This window comes from Hyperolius riggenbachi, chromosome 1, assembly GCF_040937935.1.
Source record: "Hyperolius riggenbachi isolate aHypRig1 chromosome 1, aHypRig1.pri, whole genome shotgun sequence".
In the NCBI taxonomy this organism is placed as follows: domain Eukaryota; kingdom Metazoa; phylum Chordata; class Amphibia; order Anura; family Hyperoliidae; genus Hyperolius; species Hyperolius riggenbachi.
The window spans coordinates 652,207,965-652,222,964 of NC_090646.1; the positions used below are offsets into that span (position 1 = coordinate 652,207,965).

At 46.1% G+C, this 15,000-nt stretch overlaps 1 protein-coding gene across 2 annotated transcripts in view; it reads left to right on the top strand.

Annotated features, from left to right (window-relative positions):
* LOC137531842 (aquaporin-7-like) overlaps positions 1–15,000 on the top strand; it is a 61,137-nt gene extending 46,137 nt beyond the window's left edge. For both annotated transcript variants that reach the window (XM_068251817.1, XM_068251807.1), the window contains 5 exons: positions 106–232; positions 1,291–1,428; positions 3,091–3,209; positions 10,548–10,765; positions 14,328–15,000. In XM_068251817.1, the coding sequence (XP_068107918.1) occupies positions 106–232; positions 1,291–1,428; positions 3,091–3,209; positions 10,548–10,765; positions 14,328–14,502 (777 nt within the window). In that variant the 3' untranslated portion in view covers positions 14,503–15,000. The remainder of the gene's footprint in view (positions 1–105; positions 233–1,290; positions 1,429–3,090; positions 3,210–10,547; positions 10,766–14,327) is intronic.

Consider the following 15,000-nt stretch of genomic DNA (forward strand, 5'->3'; position numbering starts at 1 on the left):
ATATTGCAGTAAAATTGCGCCAAAGTTGAGATTGCGGTAATTTTGACTACAGTTCCTCTTTAATCTGTCTCAACGCTAACCAGATTTGTATCTCTTTTCCTGCAGTTGTTCGGTTTGGGTTCAGTGGCGCAAGTGGTTCTGGGTAAGAAGGAATATGGACAGTATTTCAGTATTAATTTATCTTTTGGAATCGGAGTGACAATGGGAATCCACGTGGCTGGCGGAGTATCTGGTGAGTATTGTGTTGCGGGACAAACAATACTACATTGACGAGACGTTTGTTAAAATGTCACCATGTTTGAGCAGCCGAAAATCATGTCTCCAACTATCATTAACCAGCCACGGAATAATGATTGATCCATGGCCCTTGGTAGCATCAATGTAGTACAAGAGACAGTATAACTAAATGCATGAATACAAAATTCCAAAATCACACACGCACGCGCACACACACACACTACATACCTCTCAACTTTTTGAGATGAGAAAAAGGGGCACTTAAGCCACGCCCCTGTCACACCCCTGGCCACACCCTCACCACGCCTCCAGTCATGCATACCATAAAGATTTCATAAGAAACATATGTTGTTTTATAATTCAAACCACACTGGTCCTTTCTATCCTGGTTCATTTTCCTTCATAGTAACATTTTAATATATCAATTTAAAGGTTGGGAATAAAGTTTAGAGTCAATCAAACACATTTTTAGTATAGAAATATATATATTTACATAGAAAGAGGGGCAAAGTCCTGAAAGAGGGACAAATGAGGGTGAAAGAGGGACAGAGGGACAGGGCTCCCAAAAAGGGACTGTCCCTCCGAAAAAGGGACAGTTGGGAGCTAACGTCACATTTTCAGCTGTTACAGTAAAAGGCATGAAATTACTGAAAAGCACAATAGGGGATGAGTTCCTTGAGAGCAGTGGGTGCTTCCTTACGAGCCAGAGCAGCTCTGCCCAGAAACCAGTGTTGTAGGTGACAGCATGCAGCAGCCTGAAAACCCCGCCCCATTCCCAGCCTAAAGTGGATGCAAGGGCTGCCTGTTGACTACGCACGCAGTGCCTACTTCTAGATGGCATGATATAGGTGACTGAAATTAATCATGTGACCAGATCAATAATCAAATAGGTACGTGGTTGCTTTATTAGCACTGAAATGTCTTGTTGATTAGGAACCTGTTAGGGTTCATAGAAATGTTTTTTTTTTTCTTTTATTTGGCCTTATTTAAGCTTTCAGTTATGGGAGCTCACCATGATGTAATGATGTCATGATGATGCGTTGTGTGTTTCAGGGGCTCACATGAATTGGGCCGTGTCGCTAACAAACTGCGTCCTGGGAAAACTTCCATGGAAGAAGCTTCCGTTATATATGGTGTCCCAGATTGCGGGAGCATTCTTGGCTGCAGTGGTGGTGTACTTCCTATACTACGGTAATGAAATTAGCCTTACTGTGCTGCTACTATTCCTGTAATGTGTCATTTCTGCAGCTGTTTGAGATAGTGGGGGGTGGTTGAAACACCCCTACCCCCCCAAAAAAATGCCCAAAGTGGTTAGCCCCCAAATATACAGAATGTAAACCCCTTTTTTTAGGGGCGTTGCTAGGATATTAAGAGATCCGGAGCACATTTGGGCACTCCAGCTGAAAAATGGGTGTGGTCATGCACCAGAATGTGGGTGTGGTCATGGGTGGGGCCAACTTTACATGACATTAACAGCAGTGTAAGTAGGCCTGCCCAGCAAAATGTTGGATGAAGCCCCCCTTTCCATGAATACAGAAAAAATAAAATGCAGCATATCACGTAAATAGGCAGTATCACTAAAACATATGGGGCATGCAGGGTGCTGTGTGGTGCCATGCTGGGCGCTGTAGCATCTCTATGGGACATGCTGGGTGTTGTGGTGACATGCTGGAAGCTGTGGTACCTGGAGCCTCCATAGGGGGCATGCATCGCTGTGTGTATCCTCACTGTTCCTACCCCGCCCCCCTGCAGAGTAGCACAGTGGGCGGAGCTACTCATCTCCTCCATCCGCTCTCCATGTCTGGAGACATCCTCTGTAGTTGGCGATTCTCCCCCTAGCATCTCAGAATCAGGCGCTAGGACTCAGGAGCTCTAGCATCTGTTTCATTCTCAGACACTAGGGGGAGAAGCCTGGAAGAGAAGATGTCTGCAGAATCTGGAGACCAAGCAGCCAGAGGTGAGTACTGCTGCCGGCTGCCTGGGGAACATTAGGGGCACCCCAGAATAGATCCAGGGCATGTGCCATTGATCATTGGGGCTAGCGACACCACTGCCTTTTTTCTATAATAGGTCTCTATTTGTCCATTTTTTTTGTAGTACACTGCAGCAGCACACACCACTCGGCACTCAGTATTGTTTCTTGAGGGGGAACAGAAAAGGCAGCCTGCATGAATCTCTTCTAAAGGCACAGTCTTCACCTCAAAGCACCCCCATGAAGCAGCATAGACAAAAGCCAAAGGACGTGCAACCGGTGCAATCACTTGAAAAGGGTTCGCATGCATATAGTACATCAAAACAAGCCGGGCAACTGTCACCTTGATCCGCTTTCTATTTATTTTATCTTCATGCAAAACATGATACATGCATATTCACAGTCTTAGTTGTATCAAACCTGTTGCAGGTATCTGTGCTGAGGTGTGCCAGGGTTTGGGTGACCAGGGTGAGGGGACTGCACAACGCCTGACTGGCGCTTGGCACCCTGGCACACCTCAGCACAGATACCTGCAACAGGTTTGATACAACTAAGACTGTGAATATGCATGTATCATGTTTTGCATGAAGATAAAATAAATAGAAAGCGGATCAAGGTGACAGTTGCCCGGCTTGTTTTGATGTACTATATCCATTTTTTTTTATTTCTACCTGGTCTCGGTGCCTTTGCCTAGCTGCAGGAAATGTGCAGTGCCAGCAGGATTGTGAGAAGTTCTTTTTTTCTCTTAGCTGCCTACAGTAAGAAGCTTATCTCAGCATGCAAATAACAAAAAGCTTCCTATGGATAGGATAAGGATACTTGTACATGTGTTGTGTGCTGGTGATATTCCTGTGTGATGATGCTGTTTTGCTTTGTGACAGAGGCTCTGTACAACTACTGCGGAGGGAACTTCACTGTGACGGGAGAGAAGGAGACGGCCAGCATATTCGCCACCTACCCGCAGCCATACCTGTCCACAGGGGGCGGATTCCTGGACCAGGTAGGTCAGAGCACTCTCATACTTGGTCATCATCTGTGTTGTTCTTCTGAGATATCTCTGGGCTGGAGAGAATTAAGGTGGCCATACATGTATCAATTTTGGGTCCCTATCGACCATCCTATTCGATAATTTTTACCGAATTGGATGAAAATCAGTGCTGCAACAAGCATGCCGATTGACGTTTCAACCATTTTTGGTCCATAATCGGTCGAAAGGTATAGCTTGAACATGCTGGTCAATCTGTGGTCGATTGCACGCGGGGTGGTAACGGCATGCAATATCGCGGCGACCGACAGCACTTTTCCCCTGCAGAGGAGCCGAGTGACAGTGGCAGCAGTGGTAGAGAACCCGAATGGCGTTGAGGACCAGAAGGAAGGTGCCTGGACAGCGCCCACTATTTATTGGACACCGCAAATGTCCAAACTATGCTTCAATGCCGATATTTCAATAGGTGCCTGTCACAGGAGCCCTCATGATGCTGACCGCACTTAGCCTTCTAAACGGTGCCAGCGCACGGATCGTGCGAACTCTGGTCGCAGTCAATGCGCAGGAACCGTTAAGAATTGGCCGCGGACAACTCAGAAGGGAGCCTGTGAGACACGGGTGATTACAACTTCACCTACTGGTTCAGAGTAAACTGCCACCACCGCGGTTATCATGGGACCGTGGAGCCCACTAACTGACTGACTAATCCTGCGAATAAAACGGTTAAACACACGTTATTCTGTCTAGCCAACAACAAACAAACAGTAGCGTATCTTCAGAGACCCGGGATCATTTCTGTGTGTGCTGATAAGCAGGGTAGCGGAAAGTGAATGACTTGGAGAAAGTCGTTTATTCACGCAATATAAATAATTAATATATACAGACAATTATTAAAAATCACAATTATTAAGACAGTAATAGCCAGTATGAAAAATAAAAGAAGGGAGAAAAATACTTAGTTCCTGGAAAGATGTCCTTATTGTGGGAAGAATCATAAAGTTCTTGGTTTCAAAGTCCAGAGTTCAGACCAGGTGGATGCCAGCATATCCTCAAGCTGGCATCTGATGAGTGCAAGATGGTTCAGTATGGAGGACACTGAGTTTGGGTCCTCAGCCATTCTTATGCCCCTGCTTCAGTAGGAGGGAGTGAGGGCGGGGAGCCATACACCCCCTTCAAAGATGAGATGAGCCCTCCCCTTGTACTGGGGCTAGAAATCATATCTACCCATATATGGGCTCTATCTCACAGAACCGTACAGGTCAGGGCAGATTTATTAACATTTTCAGGTCTGTCTCGATTTACCCAGCGCCCTGATACCAGACATGAGGGGTGGGACCCCTGTGGTATCATCAGGGCCTTTTCAAACTGCCTAACTGGCAGTCCTTACCTCAGAATGTTCTGAAACTTCCTCAGAACCAGCACCGGGGCTCATGCTACACTTCCCCCACGTTTGGCGAAGCTGCCATCTCAGGAACCCCAGAAATATGACAGATCTGGGAAGTTATGGATTATGCCATGAGACTGAGGTTGTGTTCTAGCTGCTAACAGCTGACTTTCCTTTGATCTTTAGCAGAGAGCAGAGTGTCCAGACCTCCCGTGGATTCGTAGCCTGCTTGGCTGCACCTAGGCATCCTTTGGTTAATTAACATCTCCATGAGATCAGCTAAGTGTCACCTGGTTCCCAGAGCCAAAAGGGAAATTGTGCCTTCCACAGGGAATATGTCCAAGCTAATTAACACCTTCCCCCCAGGCTGTCATTTCAGCTAAGACAGATTTCCCAGCTGTTCCTAAGCAGAGGGATACTGCACATCAGATCTTGGTTTTATTGATCTGAGGCGCAATCGATGCAGGAATCGAGTGCGATCGTTCTTTTCTTCACGGGCGGTTCCAGGACGCGCCTGCGTCCCCGCAATCGTCCGTGACAGTGCCTATGGAGCCATCCAAGGAAATATTTTGCTATCGTTATTAATGTGCACCCAAATTTCTACAGTATGTGCCCCTTTTCAATATATGGGCACAGCGTAACTGCTCAGGCTGCAACCGGCGTAGTGGGAACGCAGCCTAACCTATAACCATTTTTAAATTAAAATTTTACCACACTTCAGGTATGCTTTAACCACTTCCATACTAAGGAGTTTTTTCCCTTCTGTACCAGAGCAATTTTCACCTGTCAGCGCTCCTCCCATTCATTCACTAATAACTTTATTCCTACTTATCACAACAAAACGGTCTATATCTTGTTTTTTTCCGCCACCAATTAGACTTTCTTTGGGTGGTACATTTTGCTAAAAATTATTTTGTTCTAAATGCATTTTAATAGGAAAAATAAGAAAAAAATTGAAAAAATTTATTTCTCAGGTTTCGGGCATTATAGTTTTAAAATAATACATGCTACCGTAATTAAAACCCACACATTTTATTTACCCATTTGTCGCGGTTATTAAAATATTTAAAATATTTCCCTAGTACAATGTACTACACCAATATTTTATTTGGAAATAGAGGTGCATTTTTTAAGTTTTGCGTCCATCGCCATTTACAAGTCCATATTTTCATAAAAATAACATTAATATACCCTTTAGACATAGATATTAACCACTTGAGGACCACAGTGTTAAACCCCCCTAAAGACCAGGCCTTTTTATTGTTAATTGGCCACTGCAGCTTTAAGGCCAAGCTGCAGGGCCGCACAACACACCACACAAGTGATTCCCCCCCCCCCCCCTTTTCTCCCCACCAACAGAGCTCTCTGTTGGTGGGGTCTGATCGCTCCACAGTTGTTTATTTTTATTTTATAAATATTTATTTTATTTATTTTTAATAAATTTAGCTTTTTTTTTAATTTGTCCTCCCCTGCTCCCTCCTTCCCTCCCCCCGCCAGCCAACCAGGGTGATCAGCTGTCATAGGCTTCAGCCTATGACAGCCGATCACTCCCCAGTCTCAGGAGGGGACAGCCGTGTCACACGTAAATAGACGGCAAACACGCCGTCTAACAGTCTCCCGAGCGGCGAACAATCTCCCCGAGCAGAAGAAAATGCAGCCCCAGGACTTGACGCCAATTGGCGTTAGGCGGTCCTGGGGCTGCCGCCGCGACCACGCCTGTCGGTGTGAGGCGGTTTTTAAGTAGTTGAAGGAGGCATCAGGCAAATTACATGAAAGCCGATTTACTTACCTGGGGCTTTCTCCAGCCCCTTTCAGCTGACATGTTCCACGCCAACTGCTCCGCTCTCAGCCACTGGCCCGGGGTCCACGCATGGTGTCTCGCCAGGCGTTCCTCTACTGCATCTGCACGAGTGCCGCTGTCAATCAAGGCCAAGTTGTCCGCGGCTTACTGTGCAGTATGCTGCATACAACGTGGCCTTGATTTACAGCGATGCTTCATGCAGGCGCAGTAAGGACGACCTCGAGGTCATCCTCTGCAATGTGCGGGGACCCTGGTCTGGCGGCTGTGAACAGAGCTGTCAGCATTGCATTGCTGCTCCACGCTCTGTACACATGCTGCTTGCTCCACGCTCTGTACACACGCTGCTGCTCCACGCTCTGTACACACGCTGCTGCTCCATACTCTGTACACACACTGCTGCTCCATGCTCTGTACACACACTGCTGCTCCATGCTCTGTACACACGCTGCTGCTCCATGCTCTGTACACATGCTGCTCCACGCTCTGTACACACACTGCTGCTCCATGCTCTGTACACACGCTGCTTGCTCCATGCTCTGTACACATGCTGCTACTCCATGCTTTGTACACACTGCTGCTCCATGCTCTGTACACACACTGCTGCTTCATGATCTGTACACACGCTGCTGCCTCACGATCTGTACACACGCTGCTGCTCCACGCTTTGTACACACGCTGCTGCTCCACGCTCTGTACACACGCTGCTGCTCCACGCTCTGTACACACGCTGCTGCTCCACGCTCTGTACACACGCTGCTGCTCCACGCTCTGTACACATGCTGCTGCTCCACGCTCTGTACACACGCTGCTGCTCCAAGCTCTGTACACACGCTGCTACTCCATGCTCTGTACACACGCTGCTTGCTCCACGCTCTGTACACACGCTGCTGCTCCATGCTCTGTACACACTCTGCTTGCTCCAGGCTCTGTGCACATGCTGCTTCTCCACGCTCTGTACACACGCTGCTGCTCCATGCTCTGTACACATGCTGCTTGCTCCATGCTCTGTACACACGCTGCTGCTCCATGCTCTGTACACACGCTGCTGCTCCATGCTCTGTACACATGCTGCTGCTCCATGCTCTGTACACACACTGCTGCTCCATGCTCTGTACACATGCTGCTTGCTCCATGCTCTGTACACACGCTGCTGCTCCATACTCTGTACACACGCTGCTGCTCCATGCTCTGTACACACGCTGCTGCTCCATGATCTGTACACACGCTGCTGCTCCATGCTCTGTACACACACTATTGCTACATGCAAAGTAAACTGTTGCAGGGAAAGAAAGTATGCAGTGCTGTGAGCTGCAAGAACCTGCAGATATTTTGTTGTCTCAGCTTGTGCCTGTCTCCAGACTCTGCACCAGTCCTGGTCTGTGGGGGGATTCTAGGCAGCTGTAATCCCCCCTGCGTTTGTCTATGTTGTAGGTGTAATTTTACTATTTGACCACAAGATGTCCTTGCGCATTACTTTCCGTTGCTGCTATAAGTAAGCTAAACAGGAAGTAATGCATGGACATCTTACTCCGGAAGATACAACGACGCAGGTATCTCATTGATGTCAACGTTCATAGACACGGGGGGGGGGGGGGCGCTTAGATTAATGAATGGGAACTGCGTTCGGCCATCCGTCGCCATTGACGATTATCTGCGTTGCTAAGGCAGGAACTGAAGTCCTGCCCGACGTAGATAGACTGCGGCAAACCATATAAGTGGTTAAAGCTAGGCACAGACATGAGATAACAGCCTAAGCATGAAAAGCTCAACCTCATATTATCTCAGAATCGGACAATTACTTCTGACACGTTCATTCTGCTCCCGATAAACAACTGGATCAATTTTGCGCAGTTATCAGAAAATCGATCCCGTTATCAATCGGAAGCAGTTTGGACATGTGCACACAATACAAGCTCCCGTTAGATTACTCGGCGATCGGACAGGAAACTGAATCATGTGTACCCAGCATCACATTGGCACTGACAAATCTGGTCTGAGCATCAATAATCTAACGTCTGCAGAAACTGAAGAGAGGACAATATTATTGTAGTTAAAGTCATTCGATAAGCAATCAAAAGAGTTTTCTCTAGTTCATTATCCAGCCTGAAGATAGCAGCTCTATAAATACCAGAGTTCATAGCAGGAATAATAAAACATATACAGCATCGCAGTCAGAAGGAAGAGCAAAGGTGACTCAATTGCATCGATTGCAAGAATGTCATCTTTGAAGCTGAAAATAATAAAAATGCTTCTACTTTAACCACTTGAGGACCGCAATGTTAAACCCCCCTAAAGACCAGGCCTTTTTATTGTTAATTGGCCACTGCAGCTTTAAGGCCAAGCTGCAGGGCCGCACAACACAGCACACAAGTGATTCCCCCCCCCCCCCCCTTTTCTCCCCACCAACAGAGCTCTCTGTTGGTGGGGTCTGATCGCCCCCCCCCCCCCCCGTGTTTATTTTTAATAAATATTTATGTTAGTGGTTTTTTTTGTTGCTATACCTCGTTTTTGTTTATATTTGTAAACCACTCCCTCCCCCCCAGCGAGCCAATCATGCGATTGGTTGTCATAGGCTTCTGCCTATGAGAGCCGATCGCTCTCTTGTCCCCCAAGGGGACAGCCGTGTCACAAGGCTGTCCCCAGTACAGTGCTGCTGCTGATCGCAGCGCTGTACTAACAGAAAAGATGGCGGTTTCGCCGTCTAACAGTCTTCCGAGCGGAACTGAAGAGGGGACGGACCTCCGCCCCCGAGCAGGAGACGCACGCACAGCCTGCGCATGATCTCATGCAAATCAGAGCCCCAGGACTTGACGCCAATTGGCGTTAGGCAGTCCTGGGGCTGCCGCCGCGTCCCTGCCCATTGGCGTGGGGCGGTCTTTAGGTAGTTAAAGTAAACCTGAGATGGATGTAAGGAAAGGGTTTTTACTCACCTGGTGCTTCCTCCAGTCCTCTGTAGTCAGTCTGCTCCCTCCATGTCCTTCTGGTCTGATCCGTTGTGCCGCTGTGAAGTCGGCGATCCAGCCGGGTTGCGGCCCACTGTGCATGCGCTGTTTCCTGCCACACGCCTCCTCCATCTCGCTCCTGTGCCTGGGAGCATTCTGCACAATTGCGGCTGCACCTGCGCAGTGTGCCGGAACCACTCATGCACAGGTGCGGCCGTGCTCATGCGGTTGCAGTACAGCTGGAGGGTCCCGGGTGAGCAACAGGAGGAGCGAGGAAGACCCAAAGGGTCTCTATAGGATCCAGAGGCTTCCCTCTTCTTAGGTAAGTATTTACATTTTGACCCAAACTTCAGCTTGGGCTTACTTTAAAGAGGAACACCAGTAAAAATAATTTAATAAAAAAAGTGCTTCATTTTTACAATAATTATGTATAAATGATTTAGTCATGTTTGCCCATTGTAAAATCTTTCCTCTCCCTGATTTACATTCTGACATTTATCACATGGTGATATTTTTAGTGCTGGCAGGGGATGTCACTGGAAGGAGATGCTGTTTGCTTTTTTTGGCAGTTGGAAACAGCTGTTATTTCCACAATGCAACAAGGCTCCCACAGTGTGATGATGTCAGCACCCTGATGCTGACATCACACTGTGGGAGGGGTTTCACCACAATATCAGCCATACAGACTCCCCTGATGATCCGTTTGAGAAAAGGAAGATATTTCTCATGGGAAAGGGGGTATCAGCAACTGATTGGGATGAAGTTCAATTCTTGGTTACGGTTTCTCTTTAAGCCCATCTGGATAGGACATAGGAGCAGAGCTGCCAGCAAGGAGAGCCACACAGGGTTTTTTAGTTTGAAAAGTTCTGCTCCAAAGGCAATACTTTGGGTTAAGTTGGGCTGCAGTCAATTGTCTTGCATTCAGGTCAACCCTTGCACATTTCTGGATCCCGGTCATTAGAAATTTCTGCACAGCCTGAATTAGTGTCTTATGACAATGATCACATTGCTCCCGCCACTCCCAAACATTCTGATGTCACTTCCTGTACAGCTTAGGAAGTTATATCTCAGAATCAAACTTCATACATTGCAGGAAAGAGGTCATTTTTGGAGACAGTTATGATGTTATTTGGTAGTGCGGTCATGTGCCCCATTGGTTTATGTAACATGTGATTTCTCCTGCTCGTGCTGAGTAATGACCATGGGGCTTCTATGTATCGTTGCAGGTGGTGGGCACGGCGGCTCTCATGTTGTGTCTTCTGGCCATTGGCGATAAGAAGAACAGCCCCGCCCTGGGCGGCACACAGGCAGTGGTAGCTGGACTCCTCGTCACAGTCATCGGAATGTCCATGGGAATGAATTCTGGATATGCCATTAACCCTGCCCGGGACCTGGGGCCCCGCCTCTTCACCGCTGCAGCAGGATGGGGCCTGGAAGTGTTCACGTAAGTTTTCAAATAAGAAAGCAGGCTGAATACACAGAAGTCCTGATAAACGTAAACCAAACTTGCGATGAAAAGACAAGGCACCAGAGCTGCAGCCACTAGTGTGCGCTCAGTAGGCAGTACAGGGTTAGGGAGTCTTGCCTAAGGCCCAAGCAAGCACATACATCGGGTGCTCTGACTAAAGTCTGACAACAAGATTATCTGCATGCTTGTTTCAGGGTTGTGAGTCAGACACTACCGATGCCAGAAGATCAACAGGTCTGCCAGGCAACTGGTATTATTTAACCAGTTCACCACTGAGATGTTTTTCCCCTTATGGGCCAGATTAATTTTCACCTTTCAGTACTCCTCTCTTTCATTTGCCAATAAGTTTATCGCTACTTATCACAACAAAATGATCTACATCTTGTTTGTTTGTTTGTTTGCCACCAATTAGGCTTTTTTTTTTGAATGGTACATTATGCTTAGATTTTTTTTTTTTATTCTAAATGCATTTTAACGGGAATAATAAGAAAAAAAATATTATTTATCATTTCTCAGCCATTATAGTTTTAAAATAATATATGCTACTGTGGATAAAAGCCACACATTTTATTTGCCCATTTGTCCCAGTTATTACAAGGTTTAACCCATTCGCGTTCCGTCGTTTTCACTTGAGAAATGTTCACCTCCCATTCATTAGCCTATAACTTTATCACTACTTATCATAATGAACTGATCTATATCTTGTTTTTTCTGCCACCAATTAGGCTTTCTTTGGGGGGTACATTTTGCTAAGAGCCACTTTACTGTAAATGCATTTTAACAGGAAGAAAAAGAAAAAAACTGAAAAAATTCATTATTTCTCAGTTTTTAGCCATTATAGTTTTGAAATAATACATGCCTCCATAATTAAAACTCACGTATTGTATTTGCCCATATGTCCCGGTTATTACACTGTTAAAATGATGTCCCTATCACAATGTATGGCGACAATATTTTATTTGGAAATAAAGGTGCATTTTTTTCCGTTTTGCATCTATCACTATTTACAAGTTTAAAATAAAAAAAATATATAGAAATATTTAATCTTTACATTGATATTTAACAAGTTTAGACCCTTAGGTAAATATTTACATGTTGTTTTTTTTTTATTGTGATGGTTTTTTTTTTTATATTAAACATTTTATTTGGGTAGTTTTGGGAGGGTGGGATGTAAACAATTGGTTTATAATGTAAATGTGTGTTGATTTTTTTTTTTCACTTTTAGTTGTAGTATTGGCCACAAGATGGCAGCCATGAGTTTGTTTACATGACGTCACTCTAAGCGTAACATACGCTTAGAGAGACGCATGGGGGAGGTAACAGCCAGAAAAGACGCAGCTTCCGATAGAAGCTGACGCTTTTTCAGCGGGGGAGAGGAATCAGTGATTGGGCACCTTAGCCCGATTCACTGATTGCCTGGCTAACGAACCGCGGGCTGGGAGCGCGCATGGTTCCTGGACGTAGTTTCTACATCCAGGAACTAAAAAAGGTTAAATTATGTCCCTAGTACAATGTATGGCATTGGCTACAATATTTTTTGGGGAAATAAAGGTGTAGTGTGATGATTTGCTCAGCTGCCTGTGCAGGCAGCCAGCCTTTTGACCATTGTGTAGGTTTGCATGCTGCAGGACTCTGGAAAGAACAGCTTCTGTCAGTTTTGCAGCTTGTGCTTGCAGAGGAATTTGCATACGTTGTCATGCAAATTGCCTGGCCACATTCATTGGAGGCGTGTACTATAAGTACTATGTCTTTCCCACAATGCTTGGCTGTTCATAAGGATTTCGTCCTATGTAACACTCCTGGTGGGGTGTCAGCCTTGCTCTCTGTTTGAACATCAGCTTAGAGTAATTCCTAAATCTGCGCTAGGCAGATTTCCCTAGTGCTGTTAGGATTGTATTGCCTGTTCTGTCTTGTCTTGCCTGTTTGCCATTGTCCTGTCCCTATGGTGGTTGACAGGAAATGGTTCTGATCTCTGTTCTTGGAGTATAGCTGGTGCAGCGGTTGCTACCAGCTATCTCTTCTGTTCTGTCTCCTGGGATCGCACTAGCTACTTTTCGCTAGCGCTGGGGATCCTTCTGTTCTGTCTCCTGGGATCGCGCTAGCTACTTTTCGCTAGCGCTGGGGATCCTTCTGTTCTGTCTTCTGGGATCGCGCTGGCCACTTTTCGCTGGCGCTGGGGATCCTTCTGTTCTGCTACTCTGTACTTGGATCGCGCTAGCCACTTTTCGCTAGTGCTGTGGATCCTATCTCTCGCTTGTCCCTGTTTTCGTGTGTCTGTCTGCTACGCTTGCTGGAGGCTCGGTGAGGTAACCGTTAAGCAAGCGCTCGCGTCCTCTGTTTCATGTTTGTCTGTTAATGGTTAGTTAGGCGTGCTTGTCTCTATTGTGCTTATCACGTGGAGACCGCGCATAACCGCGTGCACTGTTGCGAATGAGTGCGGTGTCCGCGGTTAGCTAGCGTTGTTATTTTCCTTGTTATTCTCATTGTATTATTTGCTGTGCCTTTGCTAACCTCGTATTCTGTTCTGATCTGCCTTGTGTCACTTCTGGCGATCGCACCTCTCGCGATCGCGTTCCTATTTCATATCTGCTGTTGTGTGTGCGCGGTCGCGGGGTGGCGACTAGATTGGCGCACACACATACAATCTGTCCCTTTGCTCGTTCTCATTCGCAATCGCCTCTCTTGCGATTGCGTTCTGCGCTTCGTACAAATTCCTGTCTGGCATTTGTGGAGGTACAGAGGATTGGTTCCTCTGCACTCCCCAGCGCCATCTGCCGACAGGAATTTTCCCTCTACGGGTGCGTAGCACCTTTTGCTGGGTTCCTGCAAATATACGCTTGTGGAGGATTTCCGCCGTATCAGCGCACGCGTTGTGCGCTGATCACGGACAAAGTTCCGCAATCATTACATGTAGTTTTTCAGTTTTGCGTCTGTCACTAATTACAAGCCATTACATGCAAAAATAATAGTAATATACCCCCATTACATACATATTAACAAAGTTGAGTTCCTAAGGTAAATATTGATGGTTTTTTAATGATATATATCTATATATGTCTATCTACTATAGATAGATAGCAGATAGATAGCGATACCGGTATGTTTATTTAATTTTAATAGGTATTTATGCATTAGTGTGCAATTTAATGTGTGTTGGGTGTATTTTTACCATTTGCCCACTAGATGTCCCCCCACTTTATCTTCCTGTGTCAATGACCACGGCTTCTCATTGATGCTGGTGATCATTGATCACAGGCACTTAGATTGGTGGATGGGAGCTGTGCTCCCACTCATTGATCTGTGTACTAACGGACCGCGACGTGAACATGCGCGGAAGTGCGCGTATCGGCAAGATACATATATCTACGCCCTTGGAGCTGAGAAGTCTCCGGGGGCATAGATATACTGTATGATGTGGTTACAAAAATAAATATGGCAGCCTTTATATCACTCTTACCTCTAAGTCCCTTTACATTTTAAAAACTTAAATTTTGTGTCCATAGATAACGGGTAACATCAGTGTTTCTCTTTCTTTCAGGGCGGGTAATTACTGGTGCTGGATTCCTATTGTCGCCCCCCTGGTGGGCAGCCTGACTGGTGCCTTTCTGTATAAGTTACTGGTGGGAATTCATTTCCAGGCGGACCAGGATGACATAACATTACAGGATATGGAGAAAGGGAACACGGAGATGGTAAACTGTGAATACATGTAAACCCTGGACATGAAATGAGGAGGCCCAGCCCAGATCTTCATCTTACACGAGGTTTATTCCCAGACTGTGCTCACATCTCGGACTAGAGGACAGACAATGGCTGTATATACCCACAATGCACTAGGCCTGTAGGAAACAGCAGACCCACAATGCACTAGACCTCCAAGAATCAGCTGGCTGCTAACAAGCTCTGGATTTATTTATATGACTAACTGATTGAACTTGATGGACGGATGTCTTTTTTCAACCAAACTAACAATATGACTATGTGGTTCTGCAGTGTGTCCTTTACTGCAACACAATGCAGAGGAGAAAAAACACCTAAACTGGCCACTGAGCTTCAGCACCCCTAGTGGTGAACAAGAAGCACTACCGCAGACTTGATTTTATGTGTACATTATGTGGATATTGTAATGTTTTGTTCCAGTGTTTATTATGGTGTTCGTTGTATAATTTAAAGGGTAATTCTGTCAAGGAGAGTTACTTTTACAAATCTAA